The sequence below is a fragment of the Balaenoptera ricei genome, chromosome 5, assembly GCF_028023285.1.
Source record: "Balaenoptera ricei isolate mBalRic1 chromosome 5, mBalRic1.hap2, whole genome shotgun sequence".
Classification (NCBI taxonomy): domain Eukaryota; kingdom Metazoa; phylum Chordata; class Mammalia; order Artiodactyla; family Balaenopteridae; genus Balaenoptera; species Balaenoptera ricei.
In genome coordinates this window covers 76,616,018-76,631,859 of record NC_082643.1, presented here as the reverse complement: position 1 = coordinate 76,631,859, position 15,842 = coordinate 76,616,018, and the positions used below count along the sequence as shown (strand labels likewise).

Sequence of the window (15,842 nt, the reverse complement as noted above, 5' to 3'; positions counted from 1 at the left end):
TGAGCCCAGGTCCATCTGGGCCTCCCTCACTTGCAAATAAGAGTGCCAACTCTTATCATCACGCCTTCCTGCCCAAAACACTTAGCACATTGCCTTTCATACCATAAGTATTCAATTAATATGCTTGAATAAATAGAAAAATTAAACTAAAGATAATAGAGCCTAATTGCTGGCTGTTTGCTCTGTACTCTGACACAGACCCCCACTGACGAAAACATGTTAACAGATTGGCTGCAGATGCTTTGAAATATACAGCTTTATATTCTTTTTAAAAAAGTGTTTAGATACAGAACTTGGGATGGTTGACGTGAAGGGATTTAAAACTCTTAGGGGTTAATGACATCTGTCTATTGATGAAGAAGGTGAGGACATGGCAGAGAGATTTTAGAAAGCAGAGGAGGCTTGTAAAACCCTCTGTAAGGATGGGGAGAAGGGCTGGCCAGGGACGCCAGAAGGATGACCAAGTGGATCCAAGGGGCCCACTGAGGCGGGAGCTTGTAAATGCGTAGCAGCTCCAGACCCAATAAAGCAGCATCATTTCCAGTAGCGCTAGGAGCAGAGCATTAGGCATTAGGGCGATCAGTAAATAGCCGTCCTCTCTTCCCCTCCCAGCTGAGACATAAACACGGGAATCAGAGGTCAGAACGTCAGCTTTACTTCTCATGAGACAAATCGGAGAGTGTGGGTTTAGAGCTGCAGCCAAGTGGGTTTGCTAATCCTTGCTCCTGAATTAAACAAATTCATCCACCCATTCCCAGCACAGCTGGACAACCACAGGCCTCTCCCACCCCAGAAAGAGGCCCCTTCCCACATGGCAGAGACAGACGGGACGCATGTGTCCTACAGACAGGCCATCTTCCACAGAGAGGAAATCCCAAACTGGCTGAGCTGAGCATGCCCCGTTCCTTCTCCCAAACCAACCTAGGGGAGGAAGAGTGAGGGGCCAGGAGTGTTGTTCCTCCAGGGAGAAACATGAGGAGCGGGCATGACTGATCCCATCTCAGGTAGAGACAAGAGGTGGTGCTTAGCCGCCAAGGCTCATGTCTAAGGCTAACTGTTCCACCTCTGCTGTTTCCTTTTCCTGGTCATTGTTCCCTAATGGAAAGGCGGAGAACTGGGGCTGTTGAAGGTGCAAGCAGTGGAGCAGTTGAATAGACTGGTCTGTACTGAATCAGGAAAGAAAGAAGGCAATGAGAGGAGAGGGAAATGGACTGAGAGGAAAAGGCAGAGTCTGGAGATGACAGAGCAGGTGTGTGGGCGAGAAGGAGTGAGAAACCTGGGAGGAGAGGGACTCGGGCCAAGGAGTAGGATGTTGGAAATGGTGATTCCGCAGGGCAGGTGTGGGTGATGATTATGATCGTGAAATGGAGTGTACAAGTAAAAACTCTTGGAATTGAGGATGTCAAAGAACTGTAAAGCCAGGCCGTCGAACAGGTTGCTGTGTAGAATGTAAAGGCACCTAGAATGATGACTGTAGTCAGTGGTAAGCCTGGTGCCAGTGTCCTCCATGACTGTGACAGAAGTAGTGAGCAGGATGGAAGGTGATTATGGTGAAAACTGATGGCTCAAACCTCACACGTGGTGAGGATTCCTCATGAGGATGATAATGTCAGTGGTCTGGGCTGGCAAGGAAGCTCTAGGACAAGCAGAGAGCTGTGTTTCTCCTTACCTGCAGCTTTCCTAAAAGAAACAAGCAGCCAACCTTCCTTGGACTCACTGTACCTTTTCTCATAATCTCTTCTCTGCTAAACTTCCCAAAAGTGTCTCTTTGTGTTTTCCCTATTGTTTTTATTCTACACTGATTTCTTAAGTTCCTGAAATGATAGGTTTTCACCCTATAATTGCACTGAAGTTGTCCCCGAAGTCAATAATGTCCTTCTAATCAGAAATTCCATTCATTGATGACTTAACAGTTTTATCCTAATAATAGAAATAAGTATCACAATGGAAAACATTTATTGTGCCAAACACTGTTCTATTCTAAGCACTTGACATATATTTTCTTATTTAGCTCCAGGACAGCCCTATGACGTTGTGAGTATCCCCGTTTTTATGGTCATTCATTCATTCATTCCGTGCATATTTCTTGAATGTTTACTTACTATATACAAGAGATCATTCTAGGTCATATCTAGGTAAGAAAAAGAGCCCTGGCAGGGATCTGCTTGGTTTGGTTGAGGACCAGCAAGGAAGGAGCTGTGCCTGCCTGCAGGGGGCGAGCAGGGGCGGGGTCCGAGAGGTTGTGTACAGCGACCCCTGTAGGGCCTTGTAGGCCTTTGTAAGAACTTAGGCTTTCGAAGAGAAAGCTGAGGCAGAGACCATGTAAGCAACTTGCCCAAGGTCATTCAGCCACTAACTAGCTGACCCAGATATAAGCTCCCAATGAGCTGTGGCTATTGGAATATGGAATGTTCCAAGCTTAATTTATTATTTCTGTTTCTCACAGATCTCCCCTTCCTCTATTCTTTAAGATGGTCCCAATGACTAAAAAACTCATCATCGGGGTGAGATGTGACAGGGTAAGAGAGTGTCATGGACATATATACACTACCAAATGTAAAATAGATAGCTAGTGGGAAGCAGCCGCATAGCACAGGGAGATCAGCTCGGTGCTTTGTGACCACCTAGAGGGGTGGGATGGGGAGGGTGGGAGGGAGGGAGATGCAAGAGGGAAGAGAAATGGGAACATATTGTATATGTATAACTGATTCACTTTGTTATAAAGCAGAAGCTAACACACCATTGTAAGACAATTATACTTCAATAAAGATGTTTAAAAAAAAAAAAAAAACTCATCATCAACCGAACCCCCTTCCTTCTCCTCACCCTCTGCTCCTAAATCCACTCAACCGCCAAGCCAACAAGGGGTGCTTTCATCCTCCCCCTTTACTGCCCTTACTGCTTCTGGATGAGTTCAGGCTTTCCACATCTCTCCCTGAGCTCTTGTGATTATCTCTTAAACGGACCCTCTCCTCCACCCAGTGGATCTCTCCTGCTGCCACCTGACATATTCTCCTAAAATAAAGGTCAGCTCCCAGGACTCTTTCTGTCCTCATCAACTGGCCTTGATTCCCCACTGTCTAGAGAACAGTCCAAATCCTTCACAAGGCTCTCACAACTCTCTCAAGCTTACCTCTTAGAACTTTCTTCCCCTCTCCAACCTTACATTCTCTCCCTGGCCCCCGCTGTGCTTCTGCTCATCTCCTATCCATAAAGTGGTTTCTTCGCCTTCAAGCAACCACCCAGCTGCCACCTTCTGGGTCAGGCTTCCCCAGAATTCCCCCAGGCAGAGCGAGCAGGTCTCGCCTCTCAGTGGAAGGCCTGGTATCCTCATTAAGTGCTCCTGGCAAACTCAAGTGCATTGCAAGTCTGGCGAGTGGTGATTGTGGCTGGACGTCGGCCAGTTAATGGAGCCAGGTTGGAACCCGTACAGGTTAGGAGAGCAACCGTGAACACACAGCAGGTACAGGAAATCCCCAAATTCTATTAATTGTAGGGTAATTTCCTAGAGATGTTTTGGTAATGTATTCCTTAAGTTCTGAAGTTCATAATTGCACTTCTGTTAAAGGGAATTTGTTCTCTTCAAATGCAGGAAACCTAACAAAAACCATGGTTTTTTTCTTTTTTTTTTTAAAGCCTTATGTATAGAACAGAAATGTAACGTTGGTGTTAGTTATCAATTTTCCAAAAAGTCTGGATCTTCTCTGATATGCTTGCAAATCTTTCTGAGATATCCTAATCCTTAAGATTTTTGAAGCAAGTATTTATTATAGAAAATGTATTAAAATAATAAATTCACCAGATGTAATCTCAGTTTACATTTTGCTACCTCCGCCTGGTCTTTTCATTTATAGAAACTGAAAATTATACGTTGCTTTATATATATATTGCATTTTAAATACCTGGCAATATAGGTGTCTGGGTTCATTTGAAACCCAAATGAGCACTACGTTCATTTTCTGTGAACTCCAAATCCATCATCGTGTTGCCCTTTCGCTGTTGGCTGTAAAGGAAATAAAGCCAAGGAGATTGAGTAGAGGCCCCGCCCACTACCTGTCTGGTTTCCCTAGAGAACCACTAAGTGCTGGTGCCTTCCTCAGAGCCAGAAAGCTGCACGCTGCTCTACAGTGGATCAAGGAAAGGGAGAAACCCCTTGCCAGTGGGAAATGACAGCAGAGAAAGGGAAAGGTAGCCAGCAGGTCCTTGCTCGCCTTCTGAAGACAGGAGGGAGAACCTAGATGAGACAGTGATGTGTCTCAGGGGGCTGCACTGGAATGAATTGCTGGCCCACCTTTCTCCCCTCTCACCCCTGCCTTTCCCTCCTGAGGTGCTGCCTTGGGCTAAGGAAGCCTTTTCTATGGCCTCTGGAATCCTCCACCCGACTACAGCCTAGAGCACAGTTGGGCATTTCTTTTTTTTTTTTCACATCTTTATTGGAGTATAATTGCTTTACAGTGGTGTGTTAGTTTCTGCTTTATAACAAAGTGAATCAGCTATCCATATACATATATCCCCATATCTTCTCCCTCTTTCCCATCCTCCCTATCCCACCCTTCTAGGTGGTCACAAAGCACCAAGCTGATCTCCCTGTGCTATGCAGCTGCTTCCCACTAGCTATCTATTTTACATTTGGTAGTATATATAAGTCCATGCCACTCTCTCACTTCGTCCCAGCTTACCCTTCCCCCTCCCCGTGTCCTCAAGTCCATTCTCTACATCTGCGTCTTTATTCCTGTCCTGTCCCTAGGCTCTTCAGAACCATTTTTTTCTTTTTTTTAGATTCCACATATATATGTTAGCATACGGTATTTGTTTTTCTCTTTCTGACTTACTTCACTCTGTATGACAGACTCTAGGTCCATCCACCTCACGACAAATAACTTAATTTAGTGTCTTTTTCTGGCTGACTAATATTCCATTGTATATATGTCGGGCAGGCATTTCTGAATACGCTTTCCTACTGAAATGTTGTTCTGCAAAGCCATTAGGTTCCATAGTGTAATTAGGACTCCCCTTCAGGTACATTTTGGACTAAGTCGGCCTTTCTGGCCTGAACTGGGAACCACCATACAAAGACTATTTCTGTGAGATAATTACAAATGATGACCTACAAGCCGCCATCTTACAAATAGACTTTTGGTACATAGCTTGCACCTAAGTTTGAGGCTGCCTATATAAAAGTGTCAAGTTGGCAATTTATAACAGTAACTAAACAACAATAATTGCAACTACCCTTTAAAAAAGAAATCTCCCATGTAACTGGCAAGGGCTATAAATACACACCATGTCTGGTTTTTTGTAGTTGGATAAATTGTTCTTCATCTCACCTTTTATGGTCCCTTCTTGACCTGAGTTGACAATAATGCCATGATAATACATAACTTACATAGAATGAGTACCTGGAAGTTCCCAGACACTGGGCGTGTTCTTTATATATAGTTTCTGTAATTCTGACATCCCTGTAAGGTTGATGTAACCCCCCCCCCCCACCTCACAGATTAGAAATTCAAGGATCGAGAAGGTTAGGAACCATGCCCAAGGCCGCATAACTAGTACAAGGATGAGGCTGGGGTTCTAACTGGAGTCCTCCTGACTCCAAAGCTGTTATGTTATGTTATGTATTCCATGATACATTTGTTCTTCTCTCATTTCCATTGTCTAATTAGACAATTTTTCATAAACAAACCTCTGTTTATGTGTATCTTGAACAAATCCAGCTATTTGACGCATCATGAAAATTAATCCTGAAGATAAGATACTTCTAAGTCCTTATTATTTCATCTACTAGAATTTTGTGGGGTTTTTTTTTCATTCTTCTAAGTACCTAGAATGTAGTGCTTAATTTGTTTTAAATATTTACTGAGCACCTACTATATGCCGGTAAAACTCTGGGGGTAGAGACCATCCTGGGCCTTCCTTCATCTTGCCTTTGGAGCGAGAAGGGCAGAGAAGTACCAGGACTTCTTCAGAGAAGAGGCCCGAGGGAGGGCGGAAAGCTCAAGCCTCAACCCTGGGCCCCCAGGGGATGTTCTCATAAACAGGGGGGGCCCACAAATTAGTGAAATGGGAAACCACTGGGCCAAGAACAAGGAGGAGTGAATGCATAGTAGTTAGGTAAACAGGGGTATAAATCCATATATTACTATTAGTCGAGCACAAAATGAACTCTTTTAGGAACTTTATGTTCCCCATCTGTGTTGAATTGAGGCTCATGTTACAGCACTTTCCCATTAGCCAGAAATAGTAACTTTCCATCAGTAGCCCTTGAGCATTTACCTTAGGAACTTTGCAGTACTTGTCTCTGAGGTGACCATTATTTTTTCCTTGTATTTTATGAAACTGGTTTTGCGAGTGAACTCACAATCCTATGGAATTGAATACATGTTTACAAATTTAAAAACCTTTTCTCCAAACTTTTTTTGGAAAGTTTTCAAATGTACAGATGGCATAATGAATACCCGAATACTGTTCACCTAGAACAGGACCAGTGGACTACATACAGCCTGTGGGCCAAATCCAGCCCGATGCCTGCTTGTGTAAATGAAGTGTATAGGGATGCTGACAACTTCCATTCATTTGTGTATTTCTCTGGCTACAAAGAAAGAGTTGTCATTTTGACAGAGACTACCACAGGCCCACAAAGCCATATTTACTCTCTGGCACTTTACAGGAAAAAATTGCCAGCCTTTGAGATATAGATTCACCAATTGTTAATATTTTGCCATATTTGCTTTATTTCTTTCTCCAAAACAAGCAGATGTCATTCTCTCTCTCTCTCTCTCCTGTGCATGCACACACACACATTTTTTTTCTTGAACCATTTGAAATTGTGTTATAGACATGATAACTTGTCCCTAAATAATTCATATATTTGCCTAAAAATAAAGGCATCCTCTCATATAACCACAATACCATCATCATCATGCCTAAGAAAATTAACATTCATCCAATAATATTATCCAACAACAGTCCACATTTAAACTGGACTTTCATAGCCTTATTTACTTTTCCTTTTTTGGATCTAGGATCCAATCAAAGGTCATACATTACATTCGGTCATCATGTCTCTTTAGCCTCTAATTTTTGTTTTAGCATGACATTGACTTTTTGAAGAGTCCTTTAAATACTTCTTTTGAAGCCTAAGTCTTAATGAGTTTGCAATACTACGCTAGTAAGAGCTAAATCGAATAGTCATTGTGGTAAATCGGTGTCTTCACTTCTTCTTTGCCAGATTTGAGAACCAGTTGTGTTGCTTGGCTTCTGAAGCTAAGACACTAAGATGTTAGTTTTGCTTGGAGTTGTAAATGTGGAAAAAACTCAGTGTGAAGAGTAAGGCAGATGGGAATTTGCAGGATGCATTTTAGGTAATTAAAGGCACAGCCTCCCCGCCAGCTGTGGTCGCTGCCCCTGTTAGCTCTTGGCTGGTGGCGGGGGTGCTTTTCTCCTGACTGGGGTCTGGCTCCCTTCCAGCATCATTAGATTGCAGCACGGAGCTGGAAGAAGACCTGCCGTTATTTAAATCTCCCAGCCCAAAATGTTCAGCCTAGCTGGCGACTCAGTGCTTCTGTGTTTGCAGTTTGTGTGCTGAAGATAGCGTGGCACTCGGGGCACATCCGGGAATGCACGTGGGAAGAGCACCTTCTTGCCTTTCTTGAGAATCTGACGTGCCACGGTCTTGCGCCTCTGATGGGACCACATGGTGGTCACAAGTCTGGTCCTTTTAATGGGGTCCCAAATGATTCCTTTGCTTTCCTCTGGATAAGAAGCCCCAGAGCTCCTAGGCCAACCAGAAAGAGAGTTGCATGCCTAGAAAAGACTCACCTGAACCTCTACAAACCTCTGGAGATGGGAGGGAAAATAGAAAAACTCCAAGGAGAACTGGATAATTTTAAAACATGCAAAGTAATTGCAGGAGAGACTGTGAAGGGTATGGATGACTTCAGACTCTTACCAGCTCATTGTCAGTCTACAAGAGGTGTTGTGAAGGACACAGATATTGTGAATGATGGTACTTCTTACCTACTGAAAAATCCAGGGGCACAGGAAAGAAAACATTCTGGGGTTGGGCCACCCTCCATGGGGGGAAGTGAGATTCGAGTATCTCCTCATTGGTCTCCCTGTCTCCTGTCTTGTTCCTCTTAAGTCCTTCCTTCACACCCTCTACCTCCCCCCAGGCCTACCCCCAGCAATCTACATCTGCTGCAGACCTGGGCATTTACTTCTCAGATCACCACCCCTCTGTGACTTCCATAGCCTGCCTTCCATGGCCTTCAAGGACCCCATGATCAGACCCTGACTCCATAACCTCATCTTCCTTTGATACCAGCCTCAGATTTGATGCTTGAATTGCTCATATACGCCATGTTGTTTTGCACCTCCATCCTTTGCTGGCTGTGTGGGCTTAATGATGCTTAATTGTTCTGTGCCTCATACTGCTCACCTGTAAAATGAGGATGATAATAGTACCTACCTCATAAGGTTGTGCAGGGATTAAATGAGCTAATATATGTAAAATTCTTGGAAGAATGCTTGGCATATAATGAGGGCTATATAAACGTTAGCAATTTATTGCTATTGCTCTTGTTATTTTGAACCTGGATGTATTATTTTTTTATTGCTGCATAAAAAATTACTGTAAACTTAGCATCTTCAGTCAACACCCACTGATTATCTTAGTTTCTGTAATCAGAAGTATGGACATGGCGTGACTGAATACTTTGCTCACAGTGCTGAAATCGAGGTGTTGGCAGGGGCTGAAGTCCAAGCTGAACTTCTTCCAAGCCTCTTCCAAGCTCATGTTGTTGACAGAAGGCATCTCCTTGCAGCTATAGAACTCATGGCCAGCAGGAACTCTGACTTCACCTTCTTTGAAAAGCTCCCCTGATTAGGTCAGGTGCAATCAGGTCATCTTTTTTTGATCAACTCAAAGCCACTGGTTAATGATGTAATCACAGAGTGATAACCCATCTCATGCACAGGTTCCACTGGCCCTCAAGGGGAGGTGATTATACCGGGTGTGTCCATCAGTGGGTGAGATTCTTGGGTACCATCTTGGAATCCTACCTACACACTGGTCATTGGGAAATACTATGATTTTTGTTCGCTTTGTTAAATTGCACTTGGGTGAATATATGATTTATTTACCACCACCATTATTTCAGATTTTTGTAGCATCTTTCTTAGAGCATTTAGATGGATTCACATTGATATGCCTCCTGGAACCAGCCTTCATCATTTCTTTCCTGTAGTTTGAACTACCTGATGGGACCAGTTAGCTCATCAGAAGTCTTTTAGGAAGAGGATAATTGGAGACTTATAACTGATGAACCTGCTGCTAACATCCTAGAGTTCCAAAAGTATGACTCACGATTTGCAATTCCTTCCAGAGCCATTTATTTATTCTTAATGATTCCCAACAGATGAAGATCAGAACCCTCCTCAGCTGTTGATTGTGTCTCCTACTCTGCCAGGTCAAAGTAAACTTGTACCTGCTAGAGAAATTTGTCACCATGAGGAGGGTCTTTGACATTATATTCAAAAGATTTCCTTGCCCCCTCATTTTTCCCTTTCCAATTAAGTCTAGATTTCCCCACCCCATTTAATTCAGTTTATAAGTCCACAAAGAGGTATTATTGGTCAAAACCCATTGATAAAGGATGCATTTTAAAAAATTTTTATTGGAGTATGTTGATTTACAATGTTGTATTAGTTTCAGGTGTACAGCAAAGTGAATCAGTTATACACATACATATATCTATTCTTTTTTAGATTCTTTTCCCATATAGGCCATTACAGAGTATTGAGTAGAGTTCCCTGTGCTATACAGTAGGTCCTTATTAGTTATCTATTTTATTTTATATATAGTTGTGTGTATATGTCAATCCCAATCTCCCAATTTATCCCTCCCCCGCCCTTACCCCTGGTAACTATAAGTTTGTTTTCTACATCTGTAACTGTATTTCTGTTTTGTAGATAAGTTCATTTGTACCCTTTTTTTAGATAAGGATATATTTTTGAAGATCAATTAAAAAGAAAAACTTGTTGAAGATGACACTTGGGTAGTAAAACCTATTTAAAAATATATATATATCCATTTTGAACCAGATTCTAGGCAATAAGACATGGACAAAACTTTGAAGCAATAGGGAATTCATGGGTTTTGAGTACTATTTCCCCCAAATTGCTAATTTCCACTTTCCAATGGCATTTAACTTAGAGTTTTATACAAATGTGAAAAGATAAAGGGAAAAAAATGAATTTGACATAGCTGCGGGTTTAGAAGTTTGAAGTGTCTATTTATTCCAGCATTTCCTAATGAGGTATGATTTTATTATCCAACAGGCCATGACTCACACCTGACTCTTGCTGCCTTAATGACTGACATCCCTCCAGTAATTTGGACTATTAAAGAAGAAAGGCTGGTTCATAAAATAATATAAAATAATATAGACTTGGATTTCTTTTCTTCCTTCCAGGACAATATCATATTATTCTTGAGAGGTTGTAAAGAGCTCGGCCTTAAAGAATCTCAGCTTTTTGACCCGAGTGACCTACAGGATACGTCCAACAGAGTAACAGTCAAGTAAGTAATGCATGATTTATGTTCAAGGGAAACCCATTTATGGTTTGATTTGCAGTTTTCTGATGATGATGTAAGGTCTAAGAGGCAGAGAATTGGACATGCCTAATAAAATTAAAATGTGAAGGTAAAAACCTAGCTTTCAAAATAAACCACATTGGCCTTCCCTTGTGTATAGCTTTCATTCTGATCAAGCATAATTTTTTGAAATGCAAAAATCATGTATATAGAGTTAGAATTTTAGAGAAAGGGAAGAAAATGTTAGGTGAAACTTAACAGAGGGAGAGGCAAGGGAGAAATATGCACAAATCTGTTTGGGTTATACAAAAAGCTTTTATTGGCTCCAGTTGGGCATATGAATAGGCTCTTGGAAGACTGCAAACTCCGTAAACAGATTTGAACTCTGTTTATTATGCAAAGAAGTCAATAGATTATGGAAAAATCTCTTCCTCATTTACATTTGTAACTGTTTTCTCATATGTGTCAGTGATCACGTTCTTTGAAGATGGATCTTTGGCCATTTGGCTATTGTTGACTGTATCTTCTCAGTGAGCCATGTTTAGAGCCAAAGAATTCTTGGGAAAGAATGTTATAGTAAAAGAAAAGGCAATGTGCTTCTCTGTGAAGAAATAGCTCATGAGCAGAGTAATGAGATGAAAAGTCCTTTTGAGATGGTAGAGGTAACTTTCCTGTAGTTTAAAAGTTCTTTAGACTCTACCAAATTCAGATAAAACATTTTTGAAATTAGTCAAACAGTATTTGGCATTAACATGCTTTAATAATAAGCTTAATTACATAGATAGTGTCTTTGGACTGGCTATACTTCTTTTGATTACTTTTGGGTCATTTTATCATAGAAGGACAGAAAAGAGAAAGAAACCAAAATTCAGAGCTGTTAATTTTTTGCTATTTGCTGATACTGGCTTTTTCTTAATGATGGGGAAAAATAATTGAAACTACTAAATGAAATCAAGTTGGAGTTCATATTGGATTTTATGATTTATGACTGGGAATAAGGGAGAGTAAGCCATGATTGATTATGTAAAAATCACTTCTCTGTTGTCAATGTGCCTTTTCTTTTTTGAAGTACAATTAACATACACTATTATATTAGTTTCAGGTGTACAACATAATGATTCAATATTTGTATATATTGCAAAATGTTTACCACAATAAGTCTAGTTAACATCTGTCACCATATAAAGTTTATTTTTCTTGTGATGAGAACTTTTAAGATCTACTCTCTTAGCAATTTCTTAGCAACTTTCAAATATGCAATACAGTGTTATTAACTATAGTTGTCATGCTGTACATTACATCCCCCTGACTTATTTATTTTATAACTGGAAGTTTGTACCTTTTGACCTCTCTTTAATATTTCTCATGGAAAATTTTTACTTAAGGATAAAAAGAACAGAATAAAAATTATGATATTTGAATATGTAAACCACCATAAACCTCATTTTAGTCCTCACATGCTCCATTTATTTCTGTACCTAAATCCAGCCTCTATAAATCATTATTCATTTTAGGAAATTGTTTCAGGTTCTGCCTCATCTCACATTCATAGTTTCACCTGGGTGGCAAGTGACCAGAAACAATAGTAACTGTGTGACATGGTAGGTAATCATTTGTTACACACACATTGCTTAGAGTGTGAAGGAAAGTTCACTTTGACACTGTTGGCAGCTGCATTCATTTTTTTTTAGAGTCACTTTAAATCAATATGTTACTAAACCAGGAGGCTTCTGAGACTGATTGGTTTTAGAAATTCAGAACGCGTATCACTTTATTGCTTTTCTACAAAACCGTGGGCATCAGGAAATCTCGGGTCTACCTCTACATCTGCTAGCCCCAGGTCTATAATCCTAGGCAAGCTCCCTTGCTTCAGTAGGGCTCTGTGTCTTCATCTATAAAATGGAATTGGACAGAATGTTCTTTTTTTTTTTTTTTTTTTTTGCTTGGTATTCATCCTGAAGAATGTTCCATGTGCACTTGAAAAGAATGTGTATTCTGCTGCTTTTGGTTGTAATGTTCTATATATATCTAATAAGTCCATCTTATATGTCATTTGAAACTAATGTTTTATTATTGATTTTCTGTCTGGATGATCTGTCCATTGATTTAAGTAGGTATTAAAGTCCCGTACTACGATTGTATTACTGTCAGTTTCTCCTTTTATTTCAGTAAATATTTACATTATGTATTTAGGTGCTCCTTTCTCTCTCTCTTCTCCTTCCCGGACCCCTATAATGAGAACGTTAGCATGTTTGATGTTGGACAAAATGTTCTTTCAGGTATGATTCTAGCTAAAGCGTTCTCAGTGCAGATCTGGGAAGATGGTTCAACCAACTTCTAAAGAAAGCGACTTTAGTTCAAAGGCACAGAAAGCAACCTAAAGGAAAAAAAGTCACTTAGACCAGTGGCACACAGACAGTCACTTCTCAATTACTGGACAATCTTCCCCATCTCCTCTTCTTTTCTCTGTTCTTTTTCTCTTTCTCTCTGCTTCTTTTCTCTGTCTCCTTCTCTTCCTTATGTTTCCCTTCCCTTCTTTATCATAACTTTCCATCTATCTCCCATTTTTGCATTTCTTCTCCTCATTTTCTTCCCTTTTAAGTTTTTCCTTCACTTGAGATTATTATTTTCATTAAGCAGTACTTGCCCATCGCCTTCCCCTATGACTGTCATTTTTCATTAATTCAACAAAGATTTACTGAGCAGCTACTATGTGTCTGATACTTTCCAGTCACTAGAGAACAGGCCCCCTGTTCACAGGGAATTTATACCCTGTGTCAAGAAATGGGAAGTAAATAAGTAAATTTTAAAAAATTGCAGGGAGTGATAAGTGCTGAGAAGAAAATAAAATAATAATAAAATAATGGTGTAAAAGATAGTGACCATGGCAATATATACATATATCAAATCACTGTGTTGCATACCTTAAACTTATATAACGTTTTATATCAATTATATCTCAGTCAAACAGGGGGGAAATAAAAAAGAAAGGTGGTCAAGAATGGTTTCTCTAAAGACATGGCATTTCAGCTGAGGGCTGAGACATGAATGGGAAGCAAAAGCCAGACATGCTAAGATCTATAGGGTATTCAGGGCAGGGGAATCAGGTACAAAGGCTGGGAAGAGAAACAAACGTGATGTCTAGAAAGAGAAAGAAGAGTGGCCAGCCAGTGTGGTAGAAGGGTAATGAGCAAGGACGAGCGTGGTGGGAGGGGTGGTCCACAAGTGTTGTAGGTTGTTGAATTTGGCATAATTATGGAGAAAACATTTTTATTTCGCTGTATGAATATTTAGAAGCACATAAAGAACTTTATATTAAAAATTATGCCATAAATTCATTTCTGGTACTTAGAAAATCTTTTCTAGTATTAGGGAAGATTGGGGCATGGAATGAGCTATCTGCTTCACAACTTTTCTGTAAGTGATGCTTGTTTAACTTGGCACTGTCCAGGGGACATTTGTAACATATGTAGATTTCATAGCTACGGAAGATGGAAGTAGAACTGCTATATTTTTCTGCTTTCCCCTCTGAAAGTTGAGCCAAACATTAGCAGAGATGGAGAACCCCCTACTGACACCAATTAACAGTGGAAGCAATAGGTAGAGGGGTAGATCCCAAAGAGGAAATTTTGATGCTTTTTGAAATTGTCTTTTGAAAAATACTCTTTAGACTAGCTTTCATTGTGGGTAATTTGCCTTCTTATTTTTTTTTTGAGAAGTAACTTGAGTAGACTATAAAGAAAGGAAGAGGGAAAACTGCACATGATTACTCTGTGTGTAATTTCGTGAACTCTACTGTAATGGGTGCCAGACGACCTTGATGGGACATGAAAACATAATCCAGAAGGGCATGCAGCAAGTATCATCCAGCAATTGGATGAAAATGAGGAAAGCCTTTGGATTGCTCCCGAGGATGTCTCCGAAAAATGAGGGAGCATTTTCACATAATTGGTTGTTACGTGGAAGTCATTCAAACAAATATTTTGTGAGCTCCTACTGTGTGCCAAGTGTGATTATTTTTAGAACTGGATCACAATTTTAGTCAAAAGACAGTCAGGGCTTCCCTGGTGGCACAGTGGTTGAGAATCTGCCTGCCAATGCAGGGGACACGGGTTCGAGCCCTGGTCTGGGAAGATCCCACATGCCGCGGAGCAACTGGGCCCGTGAGCCACAACTACTGAGCCTGAGCGTCTGGAGCCTCTGCTCCGCAACAAGAGAGGCCGCGATAGTGACAGGCCCGCGCACCGCGATGAAGAGTGGCCCCCACTCGCCGCAACTGGAGGAAGCCCTCACACAGAAACGAAGACCCAACACAGCCAGAAATAAACATAATAAATAAATAATAAAAATTAAAAAAAAAAAAAAAAAAAAAAAAAGACAGTCATTGTCAGTGCAGAAAAAGTCTTATGTTCCCTGTTCTTAAGTTGTTTTTCACAAAAATTTCAAATCTTCTATAGATTTTTGTTTGTTTTCATCTGGTTTTGCTGTTGTTACTGTTGTTGTTAAATTTTTTAAAATCCTAGCAAATATCTAAGCAGATAATGACATATCTTTCTTTCTGTTAATAGGGGGGAATATGAAAACATGCTCTTAATCAAATCCAAATTGGACCACTGCTTCTTACAGTCTAAGTCTCTGTTGATGGTTTATCTCCTTAGTATAGACTAGATTAGTGTACACTATAGAGTACATTGTTTTCTAGTCCCTCAAGTCTCAATTGACTTAAAATTGTGCATCTATTCATTAATATGTACTTTGGGTCAGAGTATGCAGCAATAAGGTAACTGGGATCTAAATATCTGGAGGAATTCTTGACTAGTTTATATAATAGAATTACATTCTCCCTCCCCAACTCCCCCCCACTGAAGTTCTGTGGAAAAAAGAAATGTAGCATTTATTTTCCTAGTATTTATTTGTTGACATGTTAAAGAAACTTTGAAATAATTTGGGAGAAATTTTTATATTTCACTGTATGAATATGTAGAAAGTACCACCAAGTAGCTTTTTTTGTTTATAGTTTGAGAATAAACATTTATGTATATTTAAGAATGCATGTGTGTATATTTGAACATAGCATGCATATTTTCCTGGTTATGGCTAATTCCCCAGCACTGATTTATGTCCATAGCAGGAAAGAACAAGTATTAGAATAGCATTGCCTCTTTTACATATATTTTCAGGTCTCTTTAATTAAGTAAGGCTTTAGAACTTCTTTAAAAGTACTTGTATAAAGAAGATTTTGGAA

General features: G+C 40.3%; 1 protein-coding gene across 18 annotated transcripts in view; it reads left to right on the top strand.

Moving 5' to 3' along the window:
- The window catches only part of LIMCH1 (LIM and calponin homology domains 1), a 345,391-nt gene that overhangs the window by 226,950 nt on the left and 102,599 nt on the right, over positions 1–15,842 (top strand). For all 18 annotated transcript variants that reach the window (XM_059923105.1, XM_059923102.1, XM_059923103.1 and 15 more), the window contains one exon: positions 10,476–10,582. In XM_059923105.1, coding sequence (XP_059779088.1) covers positions 10,476–10,582 — 107 coding nt within the window. The remainder of the gene's footprint in view (positions 1–10,475; positions 10,583–15,842) is intronic.